General features: G+C 40.0%; 1 protein-coding gene across 1 annotated transcript; it reads right to left on the bottom strand.

Moving 5' to 3' along the window:
* Positions 1–544: 544 nt before the first annotated feature.
* On the bottom strand, positions 545–15997 carry LOC114439949 (hemicentin-2). The gene is made up of 21 exons (XM_028412163.1): positions 15716–15997; positions 14747–15010; positions 14347–14670; positions 13669–13890; positions 13350–13577; positions 13015–13278; positions 11473–11739; positions 11221–11373; positions 10648–10857; positions 10323–10562; positions 9637–9838; positions 7953–7963; positions 7281–7556; positions 6525–6848; positions 5741–6004; positions 4698–4849; positions 2209–2380; positions 1490–1756; positions 1077–1409; positions 751–987; positions 545–673 (listed from the first exon to the last, which is right to left on the bottom strand). Exons 1-21 carry the CDS (start codon positions 15771–15773, stop codon positions 666–668), a joined length of 4476 nt encoding a protein of 1491 aa, XP_028267964.1. The 5' UTR covers positions 15774–15997; the 3' UTR covers positions 545–665.
* Between the last annotated feature and the right edge of the window lie 7205 nt (positions 15998–23202).

Below are 23202 nucleotides of genomic sequence, written 5' to 3' on the forward strand. Positions count from 1 at the left end.
TTAATTACATTTTATTGTACTGAAGAATCTACTGAAGATTTATGTGAACCACCACAGTACGGACACTGCTGCACATTTACATATTTATTTCATTCTATGTATATTTTAAATATGTTTTTCTTAATTTCGTTTTTTCTACTGGAAATTGATTCTTAATGGGATGAAACTGATGCATTGTTAATGTTTAAAAGATTCTACAACCCCATTGAAGTTATTTGAATTCAATACTTATTTTAATATAATAAAAACAAGTGGAAAACATTTATTTAACTTTTGTTGAGAAAGATGAGAAAATTAAGAAACGGTTCATATTTACAGTAATAACTTGCTGCTATATCAGGAGTAACTACATGTTGTTTGTTACAAAATGACATAATTATTCAGAAAAAACTAGCAAAAATATAAATTAGATACACAACATTACATGGAAAGCATAAAAGATGTATTATATTCTAAACACTGACAAATTAAATGGCAGTTACAAAACATTTTTGTTTATTTCTACAAGATCTAATTCTGGATGAAACAAGATCCTTATAAATATTCACTGAGTCATAAATGTATTGTCAATTCCATCTCCGAAGCAGCAACAGTAAAATCTCCTCAGTGAAATTCTCCGTTCAGTTCTTGAGTGTCAGATGTGGTCATTAACCCTGTCCCACAGGTCAAACACCTAAAAGCAAGAGAAGATGCAGATTAGATGAGTGCCTGTGGAGACATTAGTTCATGTATGGAGTCATGGATATGTACCTTTGGTCGTTGCCTTGATAGTGAACTGCTTGCTTTTCTTCCCCAGTGTGTTCAAGGCAGTGCAGGTGTAGGTCCCAGGGAGCAGCGAGGAAGAGGTAATGACTGCTTCATCCACCATGACGGGTGACCAGCTGTACACAGGTGAGGGGTTTCCTGTGGCAGTGCAGTTTAAGGTGACCTCAGCACCCTCTGTAAAGTCCAAAACCTCTGGCTCAGGACTGATGAGTGTTGGAGCAACTAGAGAGGAAAAAATAACAGGTATGATTGTTCAATGTATAAAACGTGTGAGAACTTGTTTTAGGATAGAGAATGGCTTCATGACTCACAATACACTGATGCATTCAGAGGCTCTGAGGCCAGAGTAGGAGTTGGCTGTGGTCCCTCTGGTCCAAGATCCAGCTCTGCTACACACTTGTATTGTGCTCCATTCTCAGCTTTGGTTGGCGTGATGACAAGGATAGAGGACACTTGGACAGGTGAGGAAGATGTGAGGTCAGAAAAGGAGTGCTTGTAAACCTCTGTCTCATCTCTGTACCACCTCAGGGTGAGATACTGAACAGGAGCGATATTCTGAACCTCACAGAGCAGCTGGTACTCTTTTCCTTCCACCATGGGGCCAGTGTGGTTGGCTTGCCTGATGGAAACACTGTCTGGAGTTTCTAAATGAATAATACACAGTAATTAGGTCAACGAGATGAATTTGTGAGTTTCATTTTTATAAGTTTTAAATAAGACTCACTATAGAGGACAAGGTTGAGTTTCTCCTCACACTGTCTCGGAGCTGTGAAAAACACCCCATAACAGATGGGTTCCTCAATCCAATCAATGAGACTGTCTACCTTCCACTGGACAGACCGGTCTTCTTGTGTGTGTGAGGCACTGATGGCTGATTCCCAGCCCAGGACACGTACAGGGCGAGTAGCTTCACAGCTAACAGACACTGACTCCCCAAAACCCACCACCACTCTGGAGGGCTTGAGGATTAAGGAGCAACCTTCACCTGACACTGAGACACATAGCAGTAGTCATCATCATTTACATTGCTTTCACATTAATGACATAAAAGTCTGTATTATGTAACAGTGTTACAACAGATGCACACAAATCACAAGTAAAACCACTTCCACCCTCTGTTTTAAAGCATTGCTAACAGTTTATATTTAATTATTTTATAGGAACATGTGAGACCTACACTCTGGATCTGCTTAATTTAGCAGAAGAAAGGACAGCATACAAAGTGTTTTATTGTTTCACTACAGACTAAAGTCTGTCTTTAAGATAAGTACAAACAGTCATATTTTGTATTCCTTGAATATTTAGTTTGTTCTATTTCACACAGACGCACTTGCTGCACTGCCATTATCATATAATTAAACAAAAGGTTCTTCTTTTGTTTAATACCACACCACTATTTTCAATTACTAGAACATGATCTATATGTTGTCTGTAACACCTTACCTGAACAAATCATGCAAAACAGTAGGATCCATCTCACAAATTTATTTCCCATGTTATTTCCCACACTGAGCCGTCGATTAAGGCGCAAGAGAAAGAAAATTCCAACTTGAAAAACCTTGGCAACTGTGCCGGGAACTATGGTGGAACAAAACATAGTTCCCTCCCAGCTGACTTAGGGGGTGGGGGGTAAAAAGGGAAAAGAGGGAAATTTAACAGTTGGCAGGCCTCTGAAAAACACAGCACACTAGGTTTGCACTGCAGCAATCTTACATAACATTTTAGCATACATCAATAGATCAATCAGATTATAATCTATGCAAATAATACAGCTACTACTGTGTCATGATTTCATTGAATACATTGATAAAACCACATGGATCTGAAGTACATTTTGCAAAGTAAAAAGGATTACATAGTATTCATAATCATGGGTGTGGCCATTGTTCACTCTCAGTCCAAAGAATTTATCTCTTGTGTGTCAGGTCATGAAGAAAAGCTTGTTTTTCCTTCTCCCTGCCTGATCGTCTCCTGTTGCTTCTGGACTCCATGCTTTGTGAAATCCCAGCAGGCAGGGAGTATTGCACTTGTGCAGCATGTAGCTTGTGAAACTCCCACTGCGATCAGATTGCTTCACAGCCTATCAGGGGTGACCACAACTCACACTGCAAGCGAGGAAGTAACTGGATGCTTTTTGGGTGTATTTATGGAGAGCACAGCTGGGAATCCCAATGTGCAGTTTACAAGACATGCTCACTTCACTGGCAGCTTTTAATATGGAGCTTCCTCTACAAGTTCTCTAAACACATGTGCACTTTTATTTTTTTAAACTCAGTGACTAATTGAGCAATATTCTCTCTGCCAGGTCGCTATGGTGACACAGTCAGAGGATACACAAATAGTAGGCCTATTTCCTGATAAAATCTTTATGGGAAATGCTCTTTAAGAACAAAATTTCTGAAGGAAAAAACACTGGCAGCCGCAGACAGGATAACAAACGCTCTCCTTTACATTCACTTTGTTCAAATCTAATTAGTATGGCAGTCTCAGCACTGTGTAATGGAGCCAGACTGAAAGAGAGAGAGATCCAAGGGGTTGACAAAAGGTGGCAGAGAAACATAGGCACTGGTTTGACTTTGCTTTAATCAGTATTCTGCCTGAGGAAGTCAGTGACAGACAAGTTGGTTTTATCTAGCACTTGCAACTATATATATAAACATTTGATCTTATTCTAACACTCCCCTTTTCAATTTCATTTTCTTTTACTTAACCACGTTTTTCCATTAAACAAACTGTGCATCTGTTACAGGTTTTAGTGGTTTATATTCAAGTTGACTCAACATAGCACCCAATTGTTTTATATATGAAAACGCAGACACATCACAGAAATGGCACTTTCTTTCCATTCAGTACAAAAATAATTAAACATTCAACAACAGTACCAGTGCATTTAAAAAAAATCAGATGGCAAAATCATATTACAAAACATGATGTAAAAATAATTTATGCATACACCAAAATAGTGTACTGTAGAAATCTTTGTTTAAAAACAAAATGGGTAAAAATAATTTGTGTTGTTGTTTCTCTTGTGCAAACAGGTGAAACGAAGCAATTATGCAAGGCAATAGACAATGAAACCTGTCCTAGTTATATACCATAGATTAAAACCCGTTTATAGTGACACCTCTGGCCATTGCGTGAACTGCAAACAGTAAAAACATGCTACGGCAAGCTGGCAAGACAGAATTTTGCTAACAATAGCTAATGATACTAGTTCATTACATAGGAGGAAAAATGACTTTGTATAAGATCAATGCTGTTATCTGTCCTAGAAGACAGAAGTCCACAGGCTGGTATGGGCAACTGATTAAGTTGCAGGTCATATTTTGTCAAGAACCTGTGTTCAGGTTCTTACATACAGAACCTTTACAGTAACAAATATTATCTTTCATTCCAAAAGAGTGCAGCTACTGCTTGGCAAAAACTCTAGCCATACAAGCAAAACCATGAGCTAGAGGAAGCAAACAAAGCTGCATGGTTATTTGTTAATAGCCCTCCATTCATATGTAATGTGAGTCAGTCAGTGTGTTTGCATGCACATGATGGAAACAGTACCTCTTTGTCAGCAATGACATTACTGTCCTGATGATGCATATGGAAAGAGATATGAACCAGTCAGACTAAAAGTGAAACAGAAAAGAGGCTGTGAGGAGACACTGCCCAAAAAAGGTCTGACAGCAGCATCTTATCATTTAGGTGAAGTTCAAAACGTGAGGAGAAATTTTAAATAGAGCCAGACTGTGCTGCTAGGGTGCATCTAAACACACGTAAAATGATGATTGATTAGTGGAGCAGCAAAACAGTGATGTGATCTTAAAGCTGCAGAGCCATGCATGAGTTACTGTCAAACTAAGCATGCAAAACAGCCCCTCATCCCCATACACAGAATGTTTCTCCAAGCAAAATTTAAATAAAAAAAGTCGGGCTCATACAACTCCCGATGAGGTAGGTTGTCCACTGAGATAGCCGCCTTTGTTGACAGAAAACGTGCCGTCAGGCTTCACCAAAACAAGCCCAGCAATGGCGATCACGACTCCCAAAGACACAAATCCTCCAATTATGGCTGCAAAGGTTGTGCGATCCCCTGTGGGAGATGGGAATTTGTGTTACATTCTTTGTCTCAGCTCATTTGTTCAGGTCTTCCAACAGGTGACTTTCTCTGTTTGTGATAAACCACACAAAATAAGAAGAACACAGCCAATAAAATCCCAGCAGTGGTCCCACGTTAACTACCTAATGAGTCGGATCAATAAGCAGAGTATAGCTCATCTGTAGATGCCTGTGAATGTTTTCATGTATCCATGGCAACCTGAATGTTTATCAAGGCCTGAGCGCAGGTTAGAGAGATGTTTTTTAGGCATCTCCTCAGACACTCTCTACTCTGCTGAAGATTCCACCCACTCTGGCTCTCTACATTCCACCCAATACACGCTAATGTTAAACTTTGAGGCAGCCCCAAAAAATACTTGATTGATAAACTTCCAGTTCAAAAACCAACCAATATAGCCAACATTTGAATACAAGTTCAATAGTTAAACATTTTGTGAGCAGTTAAATCATTCGAATAGTTAAAATAGTTTAAAAAACACAAGTTGAAATGTAGTCAAATATCTGAACAGAATGATAGTTTAATAGTTTCTGTAGCTTAAAGTATGACAAAGTAGTTGAAGGTCAAAGTTGGGGGAGTTTGGAGAACATTCTCCATTTATTCTTAATGGGCTGAACATTTTAGAAAAAGCTTAATAGTTTAAAAATTAAAAATAGTTGAAAAGAGAAAAATACAAGCACCCTTCTAAAAAAGCTGAACAATTTGGTGGTTAAATGGTTTTAATAGCACAAAGCATGCAGGAGTTGAAAAGTGCAGAAATACGTACGGAAGAATAATAAAGAAAAAAAAAGAATAAAGAGAAACAGAGGAACTAGAGTTTGATTGCCTTGCAGCAATCAAACTAATCATGTATTAATGGTGTCTTACTATTAGCTGGGACCACAGTGAAGTATTTGGTGCTGGTGCCTTGGCTGTTAGAGGCTGTGCAGGCATAGATCCCAGGAAGCTGAAAAGATGGGGTCAAAAGGGATTCATTGACTATCTCATCCTTGATGGTCTTTTGCACAGGATTTGGTAAACGCCAGCTGTATGTTGGCTTTGGGTTTCCTGAAGCTGTGCAATTTAATGTCATTTCATCATTAGATGGAAGCTCCACTGTCTCATTCTCAGCCTTGGTGAAGGCAGGCGAATCTGAGGATGCACATAAAATCAAAAGAGAGAGAACAAAACAAAGGACATTATAAAAAAAAAGCAGAACACCAATTTTCTCCAAAGTAATTTTAGTTCTCGCAGTGCTTGCAGTGAATACAGCAGGATCGAATCAACAGTTGATTATTGAATGGATTTACCCAGCAGTAAACAATGTAAAGGCACAAAACAAATGTGCAGAACTAATGACTGACTTATAATTTGCACATGAAAAATAAGACAGGTAATGGCATTAGCAAGGACACAATCTAAGGTTCGTGCTAGCCTTGTTAACATTAGCTGGGTAAGTGTGAACCAGTGTGAACGGGGCCTAATTTGCAAACAGCAGGCTAGCCAGATTAGTAATTTAAATTTAAGCAGCTGGCTCCAACTTTGCTAACCTGTAGATACCTAATTCCCATCCTGATGTTTAACTCTGGTTTTGCACAGATGGCATCAATCCTTGCATTCTTACATTTAGAACCTATATAAATATGACAATGATAGTGAAAGGAAAACTCACAGAGTACAGTCACTTGTAATTCCGATGACTTCTTGCTAATATTTTCTCTCACTGTCTGTAAGCCCAGCTTCGCTTCACACCAGATCTTAGCTCCGTTGTCATCTCTATGGGCAGTCAGACTGAAGATAGATGTCTTGTTTTCTGGACTTGGTTTACTTGCGTTGAATACCTCACTGTGAATTTGCTTATCATTTTTGTACCAATAGACAAAGACGCGGCTTACTGGTGCAACATTCACAATGTTACACTGCATGAGGTACCTTTCGCCCTCCACCATGGGGTCCATTTCTGAGGGATGAGATATTGACACACTATCTGGCATTTCTGTAACAAAAAAGAAATCGAAACATCAACTGACTGAGTGATCAATAACATTGTTAAAATGAGACAGATAAGGTTAACGTACGTTTGCCCTGAAGGTCAAAACACAGCGACATTTCACAAGACACAACCAAATTTCATGACTCCAAAAATTTGGCAACGACACAATTGTTTCCACAATGAGGATAGAACATGTTTTCTGTTCTGTTCTGTCAAAGTGCATCACAGCATCTTCCGCATAGCTGACCGTTCACACAGTGTCCTTTATTGACTGGCAGCAAAACAACCAATCACATCAGCTTCTATATTAGCATCGGTTCTGTCCAAGCAGAAACAAGACGTGGTGTCCCTACCCTTTCCTAATCTGAAAAGTGGTTGTGTTTCCTGAAATGTTCTGTTTTGACCTTCAGGGCCACCGTATTAATAGATACTTACTATAAATTGTGATTGGCAGCTTTTGGGTACACTGAGATCCATCATTGAGATTGATAAAACATGTGGACTCTATGGTCCAGACATTTACTTTTGCAATATGGAGAAGGACTGAAGTGACTTTATCCTGAAGGTCTACCCCTCCATGCGAAGACTCCCAGCCCATTCCATCAGTTTGGTCAGATAATGAGCTGCAGTTGGCTGATAAGGTGTCTCCAAATTTCACCTCAGCAATAGTGGGGTTCAACCTAAGTGGACAGGAGGCGCTCACTGGTTTTCCTAGAAAGCACACACAGGTAGAGTTAGTTGAAGCTCACACTATAAACTGGGGTGCACATTCACACATGCTCAGGGGACGCACGAAACGTACAAAACAATCTGTTAACAGCAGATCTTGAGAGCAAATAAAAAAGTTATGCTACTGTCCTCTGGTCTATAAATGGAAACAATGACTTCATAAAATAAACAAATGAAAGCTTGTGCAAATCATTTATCCAGCGATATACATGTGGTTTCAAACTCGTCCTAGAAGATCAGATTTGAGCAGACTGAGACTCAAAGAAAGGGCGGAGGCGCCTTTTCTGGAAGAGCGTCGCTCCTACTGTGCACACTTTGGAGTCACTATATAATGTAGGCACTCCCACAACAAGAACCACAGCAAAGAGCAACAGTTACCTGAGTAAACACTTAGGACGCCGAGGAGGAAGAACCACATCATGTTTTACAGAAAAGGAAACCGGTCCAGCTCAGCTGACGTTCCAAGATTCGTGTCGCCTGCTCTGCTCGTTATCCTGCGTTTTCGTTTTCTCTTTCACCTGGCGTTTAGTAACGAGATTGTAGAAAGCACCGTGAATAAACCGCGTTAGCGTGCTACTCGTGAACGCCCCTTGCTGACGCAAAGAACTGTAAAAGTGAGTGGGGGTGGGCGAATCGATCTAAATATCGATAGTATCGATACTAGAGTTAGGATCAGTATACTAGCGTGATGAGATCGATATTTCTGTGGAAGTTTCTCTTAATACCATCAGCAACATTACTCGTATTTACTCGCGGTGCAAACAGCGCTCCTCACTTACTCTGCTCCGCCCCTCCCCCTCCTTCTCAATTCTATTTTGGTGCAGTTTAAAAGATGGAGTTCAACATTTTTTGTAATTCAACTATCACATAAAGATCTTACAGTTTCCAGCTAAATAATAATAACATAAACATATGTAATTGTAATATTTCCAAAAGTACAGGAAGGCATCATCCAGTTTGTAAAATGTGCAGGATGAATGGAGTGTACAACAGGATTCCACAACAGCACCCTCTAGAGGATCAGGTCCATCACAACACCAAGGATCATAAATGACTATTTTCTTAGACATAAAATATGTTTTAACTATATTAGAGAATATATATCTCACAACAAAGCAACCCTTTAAAAAGCCTTATTTTTAATAATAAAATACTGTTTTACAAAAGTCACAAATATTTACAGCAGTATTCACAAATGCCTTCATGTCCCTTATTTTTCAGTTAGGACTTAAACTTACATCATCATTTGTTTACATACCTGTTTGCAGTCCATTGTTCAGTCTTTTTGTTTGTCATAAATAAATACAAAATTGCATTCATATAAAATACTCTCCTGAATATACAGTTCAGAAAGGCTACAACGCCTGCAGTCACTCATACAAAGCACACAACTGTGGAACAAGAGAATTTGTCCCAAAAGGCCAGAGCCTCAAACAGCATGGCGCTGCAAACGGCCAGGCACAAAGAAGGCTACATACACCATAACAAGTGCAGAGTGGCTTACAGAGAGAAAGTCAAAGGTCAGTTGGCTCAACCAAAAAAAATAAATGCATGAGCAGTGAAGCCCAGAAATTCCACATAAAGTTGGTCTGGTTTTCACACATTCAAAGTCACACCTTCTAAGACGTGAACTCGTAATGCACAAAATTCAATTTCCTGTTTATGTGAGAACTGAAACCACAATACTCAGGTTTGCACCTTGAGATCTGACTTTTGATAAAATATGAGGGGGCAGAAATTTCCTATGAAAATAAAAACAAACATCAGTGAAACGGGGCCACAAAACAAAAACAACAATCATTCAATCGTGACTCCCTTTTAAAAACCTTCAGAGCCTAACACTGCTCAATTTCTCCTTTTTTTCTCCAGTGAAAACAGGGTAAATCCAGTGGCGCATACAAAGTTACACATCTCAAGCCAAAGTTGCTTAACTGTAATATTTTTTCATGTGCAGTGAGAAAGCAGTGAGAATAGCAGTGTGAAGCTGTCTTGTGGTGATTCCGGTGGCAGAGATGCATCTCATTCAGAGTGGTCAGGTGTCTGTCCTGTGCAGATGAACTGCTAAGGCAGCTTGCTCATGGGGAACTGTGTGTCCCAGCCATTGTGAGCCACGTTGCCGTTGTGAGCGCTCAGTTTGGGGTTTTTCAGACTGTAGCGGCGCATCTTGGTGTTCTTATAGTAGACTGAGTAGATGCAGAGGAAGATAATGGAGATGGCCACGACTGCGACAGCCACAAATCCAGCAATAAGGGGTAGGTAGTCCACTGTAAAGAAATCAGCCACACAGAGAACACATTAATGTCTAAGACTAAAATACAAAGCAGAAGAGTGGACTGCATCACTCAGTGGTTTATCAGTTACACGACATTTGGGTTTTGAACTCAAAATAGCACAAATTCTTTCTGGATTTCTTAGAAACACACACATATATAGATGTTCAATCTTGTCATAACTGCATTTAAGTTTTTGCAGATGTGTCAGCTGCACAATCATGCTGAACAAAACACCCACTCAACCACACCCCAAAAGTTCTCAGCTCTGCTGTTACTTGTGTGCAAGTGTTTGTGAACAAAAAACATTTTTACAAAGAAACCTATACCAGGTTTCTATAGAACGGTAATGTTCAATTTCTTTTCCATTTCCAATTCTATTTATTTAACCTTTATTTTACCAGGTAGATTGTTAAGAACTTAATATGTTATTATCTTATTTACAATAACAACCTGGCAGGGAAGGGATTTACATTACCTTCTAAGATAACTTGGACCACATGTGAAGTAGAACCGACTTCATTAGTAGCAGTGCAGTTGTACATCCCTTCCTCGGACACAATGAGTCTGCCTTCACCCACAATGCTTCCTTTGCTTGAGCTGTACCACTGGATCACTGGAGCTGGGTGACCGTCAGCTTCACAAATAAGATTCACAGTATACCCTGTGAACACTGGGACTGTCTCTGGAAGCTTGGTGGTATTGATGGAGGGTTTATCTGTTGAGAAAACCCAGAGCACTGTGAGGACAAAGACTCTCATCCTATCATTACTGTGACTGCAAAGCAGGAAAGGTAAACTCACAGAAGACAGTAATGTTGAGAACATTGGACTTGAGAAGAGGAGGCTCCAGTTCATCAGATCCCAGATTCAATCGAGCAACACAGCTGATCTCTGCTTCGCTGTGGTTTCTGTTCAGAGTGATGTTAACGGTGGACGACACGTTTACCGGGGATCTGCTCGAGCTGCAGTCTGCGTTGTTGTGTTCCCCACAGACAATTTTCCTCACAGAGACTGATGGACAAAATAGAGGAGAAAAAGACAAAAGGCAGACTGTGTTCACATCATGCAGCCACGTTCATTTTACTAAGCAGTGGTGGAAATGATAGTGACTTCACTATAGATCACTCTCCGCTTAGTGAATGAAAAAAGTTACACTGCTGAGATAAATACCCTCTTAAAGGAATACTGGTTGTGCACTGAGCTGAAACTAAAGCGATGCTTAGCTGATTAAAAGGTGGAAAAAACAGTATCGGGCGAAAGAAAGAAAAAAGCTGTGTAGTAGCTGGTTTTGAGGGTTTATCCAGTTTTGTGGATCGTGAAGTTTGTCTCCAGCACTCTACTTGCCCGGCATGACTCACAGCTGTGCCTTCTCACCTGTATTAATGGATTCATTCCCAAGGTACCACTCCACAGTGAGGGCTTGTGCAGGTGCAACATTGATAATGTCACACTGGAGCTGCAACTCTTTGTCCTCCTCCACAGAGCTGTAATTATCCAAGCGATAAATGGAAACACTGTCTGGTGTTTCTAAGGAAAAAGAGTTGTTTGGGTTAGAAAATAAAGTTTAGGATCAAAATTTAAGAAAGCTGATGACAACGAAAGAAAAAAACTGTGAGGAATACTGACTGTAGAGGATGAAGTTTAAAGTTTTATGGCACTGTCCTATTCCTTTAAATGTCGCTTTGCAAACTGGCCTTGCATCCCAGTCTTTGTGGGAGTCAGGCCACCAAGTTGTGTTGTCTGCTATAGTGCCCTTTGTAGAAGTCCAGTAGATTTCTTGGAGATTTGATGAGCTGCTGGATGTCGCCATGCATGTTGCGATCTGCCTGCCACTTTGGTGTTGCATCACCATTGTGCTTGGAGTTATTGTAATGGGACATTCTGGCTCGGTACCTGTGGAAAACAGAGGCGATGAAAGAAATGCTTTTCCAAGTCTGCATAAGTGCATTATAATAACACAAGTGCCTCTATAGCCCTGGAGGGAACAGAAAAATGCTCAGGAAGGATATACCCCCTCCCATAGGAAGTGTGCACTTGCCCACCATTCTTTGCGCCATAGCTATGTAAATGCGTCATAATTTACCACCAAAATCCCTTTGATTAGAATGTAATAAACATAACGTTTTAATCATTAATAGTAAGAGGAAGCTGAAAATACCAGGCTACCTCCAGAAAGGCCACCATGCTACCTTTACAACACAAAAGTAACGGCACACATTTTCCACACACTCCGTTATCACTTCAAAGCAGAGCAAAAACAATGTGTCAGACTTCCTCAGCTTTCTGAAACACTGTGTGTGTGTGTTTGTTTTTAAGTTGGTACAGACAACACAGACAGGTCTATATAGCATTTAGCGAGCCATTTTAATCTCGACACACAATTTAACACACACACAACTTACTCGACTCTGTCCCGTTAGAAAGCAACAGAAACTCTAGGGTCCAAAGCACTAAAAGGAGACGAAGAGAGCTGAACTCCTCCATTGGAATGAAGTCTCAAGTTTTTTAAGTGCAGCCTTCTCCTTTCTTCTGTTACAGTTGCGTCGGGAGTTTCTCCTGCTTCACTCCTCAGCCCAGCGGCGCCTTGCTGACTTCTTCAGAGAAAGCTAAACTAAGCTACCCCTGCAAGCACAACACTTTACCGGACAGGAACTGGACCTCCCTCCCCCAGTACAGGGTCGACACGCACGCACGCACGCACGCACAGTGTACTACGTTACAATATGACAGTTCACAATTATACATTACTATTTACCGTAAAGTCATAAAAGATTCTTAAGTGAATGAATAAGACAGATTTTTCTTGAATGTATAGTCGTTTTTTTCTTTGTATTACTTCCTGTTTTATTATGAAAGAGCCACATTCCTTACATGTTTATTCTAACTTCCGGTTCTCTTTTCCTTTCAGTAACTGTCATACAACAGGTCAAATTATCGCTCCAATCAAAAAAAAGGGACAAGAGGACCATGGAGGCACATAATGTGACTGGCTCTGGAAAGAACAAAACATTGTTCTGCTGCCAAACATCAGGCTCCAGCCAAAGGAGTTTACACAGTACTGACAAAGGCCCTCAGTAGCAAACTCTCTGTGAGTTTTAATATAAATGTGTTTTATGTGGAAGGGTTGAATGTGGTTGCTTGATTGCATAAGAAAATAAGTGTGCTTACCTTTGACAGTGACTCTGACTGTTTTTGTAACATTCCCCATGTGATTCCAGGCATGACATGTGTAAGAGCCCGTGTTGATGCCAGTAGTGTTCTCGATGTGCAAACGGGACACTCCATCCTCATTTTCTTCAAGCACATTGTCTGTCTGGAAATAGGTCCAGTTATATTCTGGGCGAGGGTTACCCATGGAAGAGCACTTAAGCCACACAGGAGACCCAACGTGGACCTCAGAGTCTTCAAGTTCAACTATCTCCGATGGTGGGTCTACAGACGACAGTTCAACCGGTGAGTGACAGTGTAAAACAGTATCACATATGTATGTGTGTAGGACTTACACAGGACAGTAATATCTACTGTTACGTTGATACTTGAGAGATTGTTTGAAGCTGTGATTAGGTACTGCCCCGTGTCACTTCTTGTCAGCCTCTCTGGGAGCTCCACCTCCTCTCCATCTTTGAACCAGATGACCACAGGCTGAGGATAGCCCTTCACAACGCATGTGAGGTTGTGAGTAGTGTCTTCAAGTGCAGTGTAGGTGCTCGGACACGCCAACACTGGTTCATCTGAAAGAGGAGACACACTGTCAGAGCGGTGATCAATGAGAAAAAGATGTGACATTTTGTTTTTGAAGAATGATGTAAAAGAGACACTCACATAACACAAGAACCCGAATGTCCTTCTCAATATCAGAATTTCCCTGTGCTTGAAGTTTGTACATCCCCGCAGTGTCCCTCGACAGAGGCATGAATGGGTCTATAGGTTGTCCATCTTTGTGCCATGTCAGGACTGGGGGAGGATTTCCTGCAACGCTGCATTTTCCTTCCAAAGTTTCCTCTTCTTGTAACTCAATGGTCGTACACTGTATTTCTGGTCCAACTGAAGAGAAGTAAATACAGTCATGAGACATGAATGAGGCAGGAGAAGTCACTGACATGTTGTTTTATCCTTGACATTTATTGTCTTGCAAGGTCAAATGAATTCACCTGAAACACTAACATTTCTGTCAGCAAATCTGTTATTTAAAACTTTATGTCCATTTGCTTACTCATTTTTGTTTTTTTTCTGTTTATATTTCTAATTTTATGACTAGTTATGACCTAAACAACATAATATTTCTCATGCCTTATTTGACCACAGGTGGGCGCCAGTTACATAATTGTCTCAGGAGCACCCCCTTTTGAAACCAAAAGTTCAAACAAAGACTTCTGTCCACACATTTTATCAGCTTCTTATTTCTAACATTTTCCTGAAAATGGGCTGAATAATTGACATCGATGTGGTTGGTGTGGTGTAATTCAAAATCAATAAAATGAGTTAAAATAGTATACTTACAGTGAACTGCTAATTCATACTCCTCTGACGATATGGAGAGTGGCGGTACTTCTGGTCCTAGGTCCATATGTGCCTCACATCTGAACAAAGCATTGTCTGATCTCCTTGGTGTAAATACATACTGGGCTGACAGACCAGTGGGTTGCTTGTTGAGAAAATTAAACGTGTCTCTATGTTCGATTGTGTTGTTTTTGTAAAACACTATGCTAAGATTTTTTACTGGTGCTACACTGGGGAGGATGCATGTGAAGATATATTCCTTTCCTTCTGTCATCACACCCTCCACGTCACTGTTGGAGGAGATGCCGATCGTATCTGGAAATCCTGATGGAGAAAAGGTAGAAGTTATCAGACGCAGTCAAAGCATCACTCCTGTCCATGTGCAACAAGCATGGCTTACTGTAAACAACAACTTCTAGAACCGTGGAGCACTGGTCTTGGTCGATTGGGTTGAGGAAGCACTTTGGAGAGATGTTCCAGTCTGTGAGCTTATCCACGGTCCAAACCAAGTGGTCAACAGGTTCAGCCCCCGTGCCTCCTATTGGAGCCTCCCAGCCAAGTCCTTCATGTCTCTCTGATGTGCTGCAGTTTACTGATACTGGGTCTCCAAATTTCACCACAACCCTGGGGGGGCTTAACTCAATGGGGCAGGAGGAGTCCACACCTGCAGCATGGGAATACAGAGACATACACTGTGTGATCAAAAATAAATAGACACCATGCTGGAAAATCTCAATGCTGCGAGCTTTTAGCTCACTGTTGTGGAAAATGTCAGACTAACAGTTCCAAACGTCCAGCCAGTGACTAAGTGCTGCATCTTTAGACCATAAATGAGTGTTTAGATGATATCTTTGAGTGTTGTTGATGTGTCACCCAATGTTTATCTTTAATTTCAGCAGCTTGACCTGAATGTTTAAAGCATTGTGTTGGTCATCATGATACAATAGCCTGTTATTTAGCAGAAGAAAACACATTGTAAGCAGGTTGTCAAACAGCTCAACAAAAACATTCAAGGTGACAGCATGTGGTCAGATAATCAATCAATAAATAAAGGCAATTTATTTTACAATCAGTTAAAACAGGCCTATTGTACTGACAGCATGTGATGATAAGAGGGAAAATAGAGGAAACATTTTCTGCGTGGTGATCGGAGTCTTTTCTCACAGACAGCTGCTTTGTTTTTAGCTCAGATCAAATTCAAGCACAGATGCCTCAATATTTAACACTGAATACTAATCATTATCATTAAATAAGCAGTATCTTATCCTTTCTGTGTTTCCCAAATGGAGTTTACAATTAAAAGAAATCACCCATTATAAAAGCCTGAAGCATAAATCATCTTTTCAGCAAAAGACTGACAACAGCTTACCTGTTGCACCCAGAAGGAGACTCACGAAGAGTTGAAGAATCAGCACACGTTGAGTCATTACTTTACTTGTTTGGTTTAAACAATGTTCCCTCTGTCACTTATTCCAGCTCTGCTCGGCTTCTCTTGTGTGGCTGCGCAGCTGTGATCCGCCGTGAAAATGAAGAGAGAAAGCAAGACCAGTCATCTCTCTCTCCCGCTCTCTCTCTCACCCCCTCTCTCTCTCCTGCTGTCGACACACACTATTTCTGTGCACAGTTACACAGTTCATGTAACGTGGGATATCTTGACTCAGTTCTACTTTTAATGTGATGTGTTTTTCAGCTTTTTATGTATGATTCAATTACATTAACCTGGCACTATTTTATTCTGGATGATTAGAAAGATATTCAGTAGCTTTTGGAGCCCTTTAAGACTATAAATGTACTAATTAAATAAAAATTTAAATGGTAAAATTACTCAAATGAAAATATATAAATAAAAATACTCAAAATAAGTTACTGTGTGTTTTTTATGTAAGTGCATAAAAAAATACACACATAAAAGGCTTTTTCACAAAATGATGTGTAAATGTAGCTAATACATTACATTCCACTTATACTATTTAAAATGTATTATGTAATATATATATTCATCAAACCAGTGCACTTCAGACGTTGTGGTGATGTGGTGATGTGGTTGTGGCCACAGAAGGAACTGCAGGTTTTTCTCACTTGTATGTTAGGTTCATATGTGACGTCCTTGATTTGTGTACACATAGATGCAATTCACCGTTGTTTACATCGATACGTGAGTGTCACTTTCTGCCTTTCAACACCATATTTGAAATGTTTTCTTTAAAATTACAAGATGATTCTCTGTGAAAGTTGTTGTTTGTTCTATGAAACATGAACACTATTATTAGCAGTTATATCCATTATCCATTATCTGTCCAAAACATGTTGACCTTTGTCACCTAATGACGAATGGAAACAAATCCTAAAATTGCAAGGAAGGAACAGAAACTTCCTCCAGTTTTAATAAGAAACAGCTCAGCTATCTTTAACCTTGTTGTGATAGTTTACTGTTTAACTATTGAATGACAATAAAGCTGAATATAATCTAACCTAATAGTAGTGATAGGATAATATTAGTGCATTCATTTTTGCACTCAGGGTCTGTTTTTCAAAAGTTTGTTTGCCTTTAACACTTCATCACCTTCCTCTAATGACTTTCAAATCCGTCAGGGACAGTACTTTACAAGAACAAGCTGCTGACCATGCTTTGGAACTTCCTTTTTGTACATTGTCTTTGTATTTACCCTTTGACTGACTGTGCTTCAAAGAACTATCAACTATATCAGTGACCAGAAAAAGTGAGTGTGATCAGAATGACACCACTATCTGCTGTCCTGGAGTTTAGTTTAATTTAACATGCATATAAACGCAGACCTAATCTATAACAATAATGATCATTTTGTATAAATAAAAACAAACTCCCTCCTCCGTGTACTTCTATACCCTTGATTCTTTGCTCACTCGGCTGCACAGTGAAAAGTGTTTTGTGTGCATGCTGAAAGTCTTCATTATGCCCACATGCTTTAAGGTCACCAGCACATAGCTCCACTCCCACACACAGCCAGCTCTGTCATGGCTGCATATTTTAGGCAGAGCGATGTAGTTATTTATTTATTTATTATTATTATTTATTCATTGTTTCGGTTTCATCTTTAAAAAAATGATGCTGGCTTATTTTCTAAGAACATTCCTGCACCAGTGGGGTGCCTGTCGCTGTGAGTAAGGATCGGAATGAACTCGGTACTTTCCCAGCTTTCACTTTTAGGCACATCCTGCTTTTCATTGTATCAGATGGGATATTCCAGACATAATTCCCTTCAAAGTCTAGATAAATCTGTGTATTAAAGTAGTATGAATCACCTCAGGATGATTCAGCTACTTGGGAAGTGAGCACACAACAGCAGAACTAGAAGCACAAACAGAGATTGTGTGGGAGAGTTTAGTGAAATCACATCCTTGCTGAACCTTGGTGAGCCACAAGTTGATGAACAGAAAGTGAGGCTGCTGACAATAAACAGCTGCACACAGCATGCTGTTTTTAATCCCATGGTGGTCAAAGGTTGTTTGAGTAGTCTGTCGGGAGGAGAGAAAAGAAGGGATGCTTGGGATGCCTCAGTTAAGACAACACTCATTGAGATTCCACTCATTTCACTGATACACTCACACAAAAAAAAGGTTGCTATTAAAATTTCAATTACAGTAAGTGTCATTGGATACATACCAGTAGTATGACTTTGTCTTTGTGAAAAGTCTGTTTCCCAGCAACAATGTCAGACTAAGAAGTAAACAAAGTGCTTCCAAACAAGAAGAGAAAAGTGGATCTCAATCCCCTGTGTTCACCATCAGAACCATCACTTTCTCATATTAATCTTCAGGAAGCCGAGGAAGGCTGCGTGAACGTTGTCTGCAGGCAGAACAACGATGTTACCTCTCATAATGTTTGACAAAGAGGAAATAGCTGTGGAAAACATGACAATGAAAACGATCCTATTGGAGCACTGCTGGTGAGAAAATAAACATCAGCTTTCCTTTCCAGATGCTCCTTTCTCACCCTCACTCTATCTGTGTTATACAACTAAGCAGGCTGTTAATCTTCAACCACTTCATTAGTGAAAACAGAGAATGACATGGCAGACATTCACGGTGCAACAATATGAGTGTTGTCCTTTTTACTTACTGAAGCCAAGCTTACTGTAATATGATCTTGGAAAATGCGTGAGTCTAACAGAGGTCCCTCTGTGTCCACAGATTCCTTGTGTCTCTGCTGGCATTTTAAAGTATTTTTCTTTATCTTGTGCAAGAGCAAGGACCCCCCCAGAGTCAGGCTGACTGAGAGAATAACTTGTTATACAAATAAATTGAGAGCCATGCACCTTTAAGCATCGTAACTTTGTCTTCCTGCGGGGAATAGCTTGGCAAATCAGTCATCGTATCTCATTTCCAAAGAAGATCTCTGACAGCTCTTTTAATACTAAATTTCTTACTCAGGATTTCTCTGCAACATTATCACTTTTATTCAAGAACCAACATGCTAGTATGTAATAACACAGACATTTTGTCTCTTTATTCAAGTTCAGCTTCAGCACACTTCCTGTGATTTCTATACAGACCTCACACTGTGTAAACTGAGGTGCTACATACCACAATGTTAAGAAAGATGAATTATCCTGCCAAGTGCTGCATTCCTTCCTCCATCATTAACCTGAGCCTGGGTCCTATCTGGAGTCCATGTGTGCTTTTAGGAAGGATGCTGTATGCATTAGGCTGATTTCATGTAGCCATTCCTGGAAGGGATCCCAGAAACTGGTATAGTGTTGGGTGCGAGGATCCGAGCGCAGACTCAAAGATGAATGTTCACCTAAGGGTTAGCTCTCAATAAGGGAAAAGCCAAAGTCCAAAAACATGACTAAAATACACAATGGTAAACAAGACACAAGTGCAAACAATCAGGGCCAGGCAGGTAATCACAGTGGAGGAAGTAAAACAAATGGGAGTGCACAGGGAACAGTCTTTCAAAATAAAACAGGGAATAACTAATCAATATACACAAATGACCAGGAAACTGAAACAAGAGCCACAGAACACAGGACCATAACAGTATAGTATTAAATGAAGTGGGTAAAAGTTCTAATTTATGTTTGTCTGATGCATTTTTATTTTGTTGAATGAGACACGCCTGTCCACTGTAGTGCTATTTAACATAGAGATAGATACAGAAATGGTGAACTGTCTTGTTTTTTGACTGTCTTTGTTGGCAGTTTGACCAGCCAGTGTTTAAGTAGACTACCTCCAACAATTTCAGACTAAGTAATACAGACTTTAAAAAGTATCCCTTCTGGTTTCGGGTATCCTGTTCTGTTAAATGAATAAAATTGAGCTAATTAGAATAAACCTATATAGTAAAAAGTGGAATATCACTGCATAAAAGTGCTGGATTGCTGGACCAACAACACCATTTTTTTTGCCTGCCTTCTTATGTGGTTGTTTAGCAAAGGTGTCAAAAACAACTCGGTCCATCAATCAGTCTGAACAATTATACAGTGATGACAACTTACTCAACATTTAGTATTAGAATGGGAAGTACAGTGTATGCAGGGAGGAGATAACAAACTCATGTGCCTCATTTTTCGTTTTTACATTGAGCGTGAGGATGTGAAAGATGAGATTTTTCTTTGGTGTGACCACTCGCCTTATCAGTTCCCTTTCTAATCTGGACTCCACGTGTGTTCAAAGCCCAGTCCATTGTGTTTGCTATGGAAACCAACACATTTATGCAAAAATGACAAAAACATCCTGTAAGTCATCATAATGGGACACAATCTCAAGAACAGCCCACGATTAACAAGATAAGATAAAACTTAACAAACATTAGAAAAACTGCTTTTTAGTGGTTTTCAAGGAATAAATAAATTAAACAGTTAGTGCTTCTTTTGTTTATTGACACAGTCTTCCATGCAGTGTTTGAATCTGGTCTACCAGTTTGAAGTCAGCACTGACCTAAATCTTTCTTTTGTCTTAAGCGTTCTGTTTTGAATTACCTCACCCCTCCCCTCTGTACCCCTCTGTATGCTCCCTTTTAAAATGCAGCAGCTCTCTTTTTTCATTTGGAAATGAAGGAGTCTTATTCCTGGTGGCTATTGAAAGCCTTGCCTCCTTTTCACAGTAATTTCACTGATTTGTGACATTGCTTCATGAAAGGGGCTCATTGCTGCCCAGCTGAGTCATAGGAAAAGGCCTGTCCAAGAACACTCTGCCCCTTCCAGACCCCTCCATCCTCTCCTTTGTTCAGCTGTTTATTCATAATCAACCAGATACTCCAGAGGGACAATAAGCTGGGTGATCTGCCAAATAACCAAGTGTTGGAATCAGATTTGTTTAATGTCACACAGATAGAGACAAACACTGTGGATAACTAGACCCATTTTTGAGAACTGCAACCTTTTTTTTAATCCTGTCTGAAGCAGCAGGACACATGTTTTCAGATCTGGGCCTGACAGTCTCATGAGAGCCTCACAACAAAAAGCTTGACAACATAGGCATATGGAATTATTTAGGGGGCTGCACAATGAAGAAGCTTGATTTGACTTTTTTTTTTTTATTATTTTTAAACTAAAAATGTTACAAATGATCTTTTAAAAATGCAACCATATCAGTTTCGGGGTCAGCATGTGCTTTGTGAAGAGACTGCTGAAAAATGATGTCATGCATTCAGGGTGTAATAAACTGTAAATATGTTTCCAGCTGAACGGCAAATGGCCTCCTACATCATCTGGCTGCAGGCCTTTTTTTGCACGATATTCTCCAAATCTGCTGACAACAGTTGGTTTGTGAGGTTAAAAGCATCCGTGGGGAGAAAAGGAAAACATATGTGGATGCTTTATCTTTTGGATCTTTGTTAAAATATCATAGGGATTATGCTTGTGCTGCTGATACCACTGAGCACCACTGATCTAAATGCACCACTGAGGGCCACAGGAGGTCCTTCCTTCCTGTGGCCATCAAACTGTACAACTCCTCCCTCTGAGAACAGATCTAACACACTGTCTTGTAATCATATCCATATTGGATTTATTTAGACAAGATTTTACTGCACATGGTACAAGTTGTATTATATATGACTTCAGTCTTCACTTGCCAGGATTTGACTTGAATGTTTATTAATGTTTAGAATTTCTTAGGTTTTATTTTTATTTTACGCTTACTACTTTACCTTATTTATATTTCTAACCTGTCTTTTTTGAGTATACATAGAGCACCTGGAATGAAAGCAATTTCCCCCTGAGATCAATTAAGTATTTCTGATTCTGATTCTGATTCTGATCTCTGACTCCACCTAGAGGTGGGATGAACAAAATAATCCAATCCAAATTACAGCAAAACCGCTTCATTTTATTTTGAAATATATACATGTAAACCTATATTACAAAGATGTCTGCCTGTACCTGTTAGATGAGCCAGTAATGTCCCTACTGTTTCACATTTTCCCCCAAGTTGCACAACTTTATAAAAGTACTTCACCACTAGATGACAGCACCTGCTAAATGATCGCACTGTGAAATCATCAGAGAAACCTCATCTACTCTGACTGTGCAGAGACTTGTTAAAGGTGGAGGAGGGGTGCTGCTGTAGACAGTAGGGTATCATATGGATTTGGAAAACCTCAGCAGTGGCAACCACAGCGACCACAAGCCCCTAGTCTGAGCCCATAAAGAAGCTCAAGCTCAATTAGCAGGGTCAAAGCCGACTAGTTAGAAATGCAGTCATTTGAATTTAACTATATTGGCTCTGCCTATGCTCAAAGGTCTTTGTGTCTCCTTTTTCCTACCCATATGGAGAAGGTTCTTTTTTGGCTCCAAACCTATACACATAAATATCATCTGCTAAAGTCAACTTTTTCACATAACCTTTGGCAGGAAATGTGATTCAAACAACCCATGACGTATCTGTGTGTTTATGAATGTGATGTCACATTTCAGAGAAAAAGCTTTGCAAACTTGAGTTTAATCTTGTTTTTTATTTTTGTGTTTATTATTGCAACAGATATGCATAACTGTGCCATTACTTTGTCAGATGTGTCTTAAAGTGAATGTGACATTTGAGATAGATGTTCAAGTGTGGAAGCCTGAATTTCTGAACATTTTCATGTTTCTGCCTTCATTATGTGGCAACCAGCTGTGCCTCGGCCAGCAGCGCGGCTGTTACTGGGATTAATGGTTGCATTGTGGCAGGACGAACCACAAAACTGACAATTTCTCAGACCTTTGAAATGGAAGCATGGTAATCCTCTGTTTGTAAGAACTTTAAACACACAGATTGGCTGTCTTTCTGTGGTTTAATTTTAACCTGTTTGTTTTGGGTTCTTTCCAACATGTGCTGCAGATGGACACTTTCTCACAGGGCTCCTCAGCCTGGAGGTTTTTCCTTCTCTCTCCAGCTCCTCTTTGGGTTTCAGTCTGGGGCTTGCTCGTGGCCTCAGCACATCCACCAGCCAAAATGTTGTTGTGTCCCATTGCTTCTGAGTCCCCTTGCCCTAGTCATGCCTGTCTGTCCTTGCTGTGCTGCAAGTTGCCAAAATAAAGTCAAAACACAATTTTTGGAAGTGGTCCTGCGTCTCTGATGGTTACATTTCACCATCCAGTCGCCACAAACCTCCATGGCTAATGAACATGAATAAATAAGTAACAGCTTCTACAGAGGCTGGAGGAATTCTAGTCCTTAAAGCATTTATATTTTTAAAATATGCCCAGAGGGACTGTGGCCGTCCCATACTGAGAAACAGATAGGCCCTTAATGATTGGCTGGAACTTTGTATGAACATAAATCTGAAACTGTGACAGATGATCATTTAGTGAGGGTCACAGGGGCTGAAATGAAAGAAGAGATGGTAACACAAGCTGAGAGTAGGCATTGATTTTGTTTTATGCTGCAGGCTTA

The sequence above is a fragment of the Parambassis ranga genome, chromosome 8 (assembly GCF_900634625.1).
Source record: "Parambassis ranga chromosome 8, fParRan2.1, whole genome shotgun sequence".
Taxonomy (NCBI): domain Eukaryota; kingdom Metazoa; phylum Chordata; class Actinopteri; family Ambassidae; genus Parambassis; species Parambassis ranga.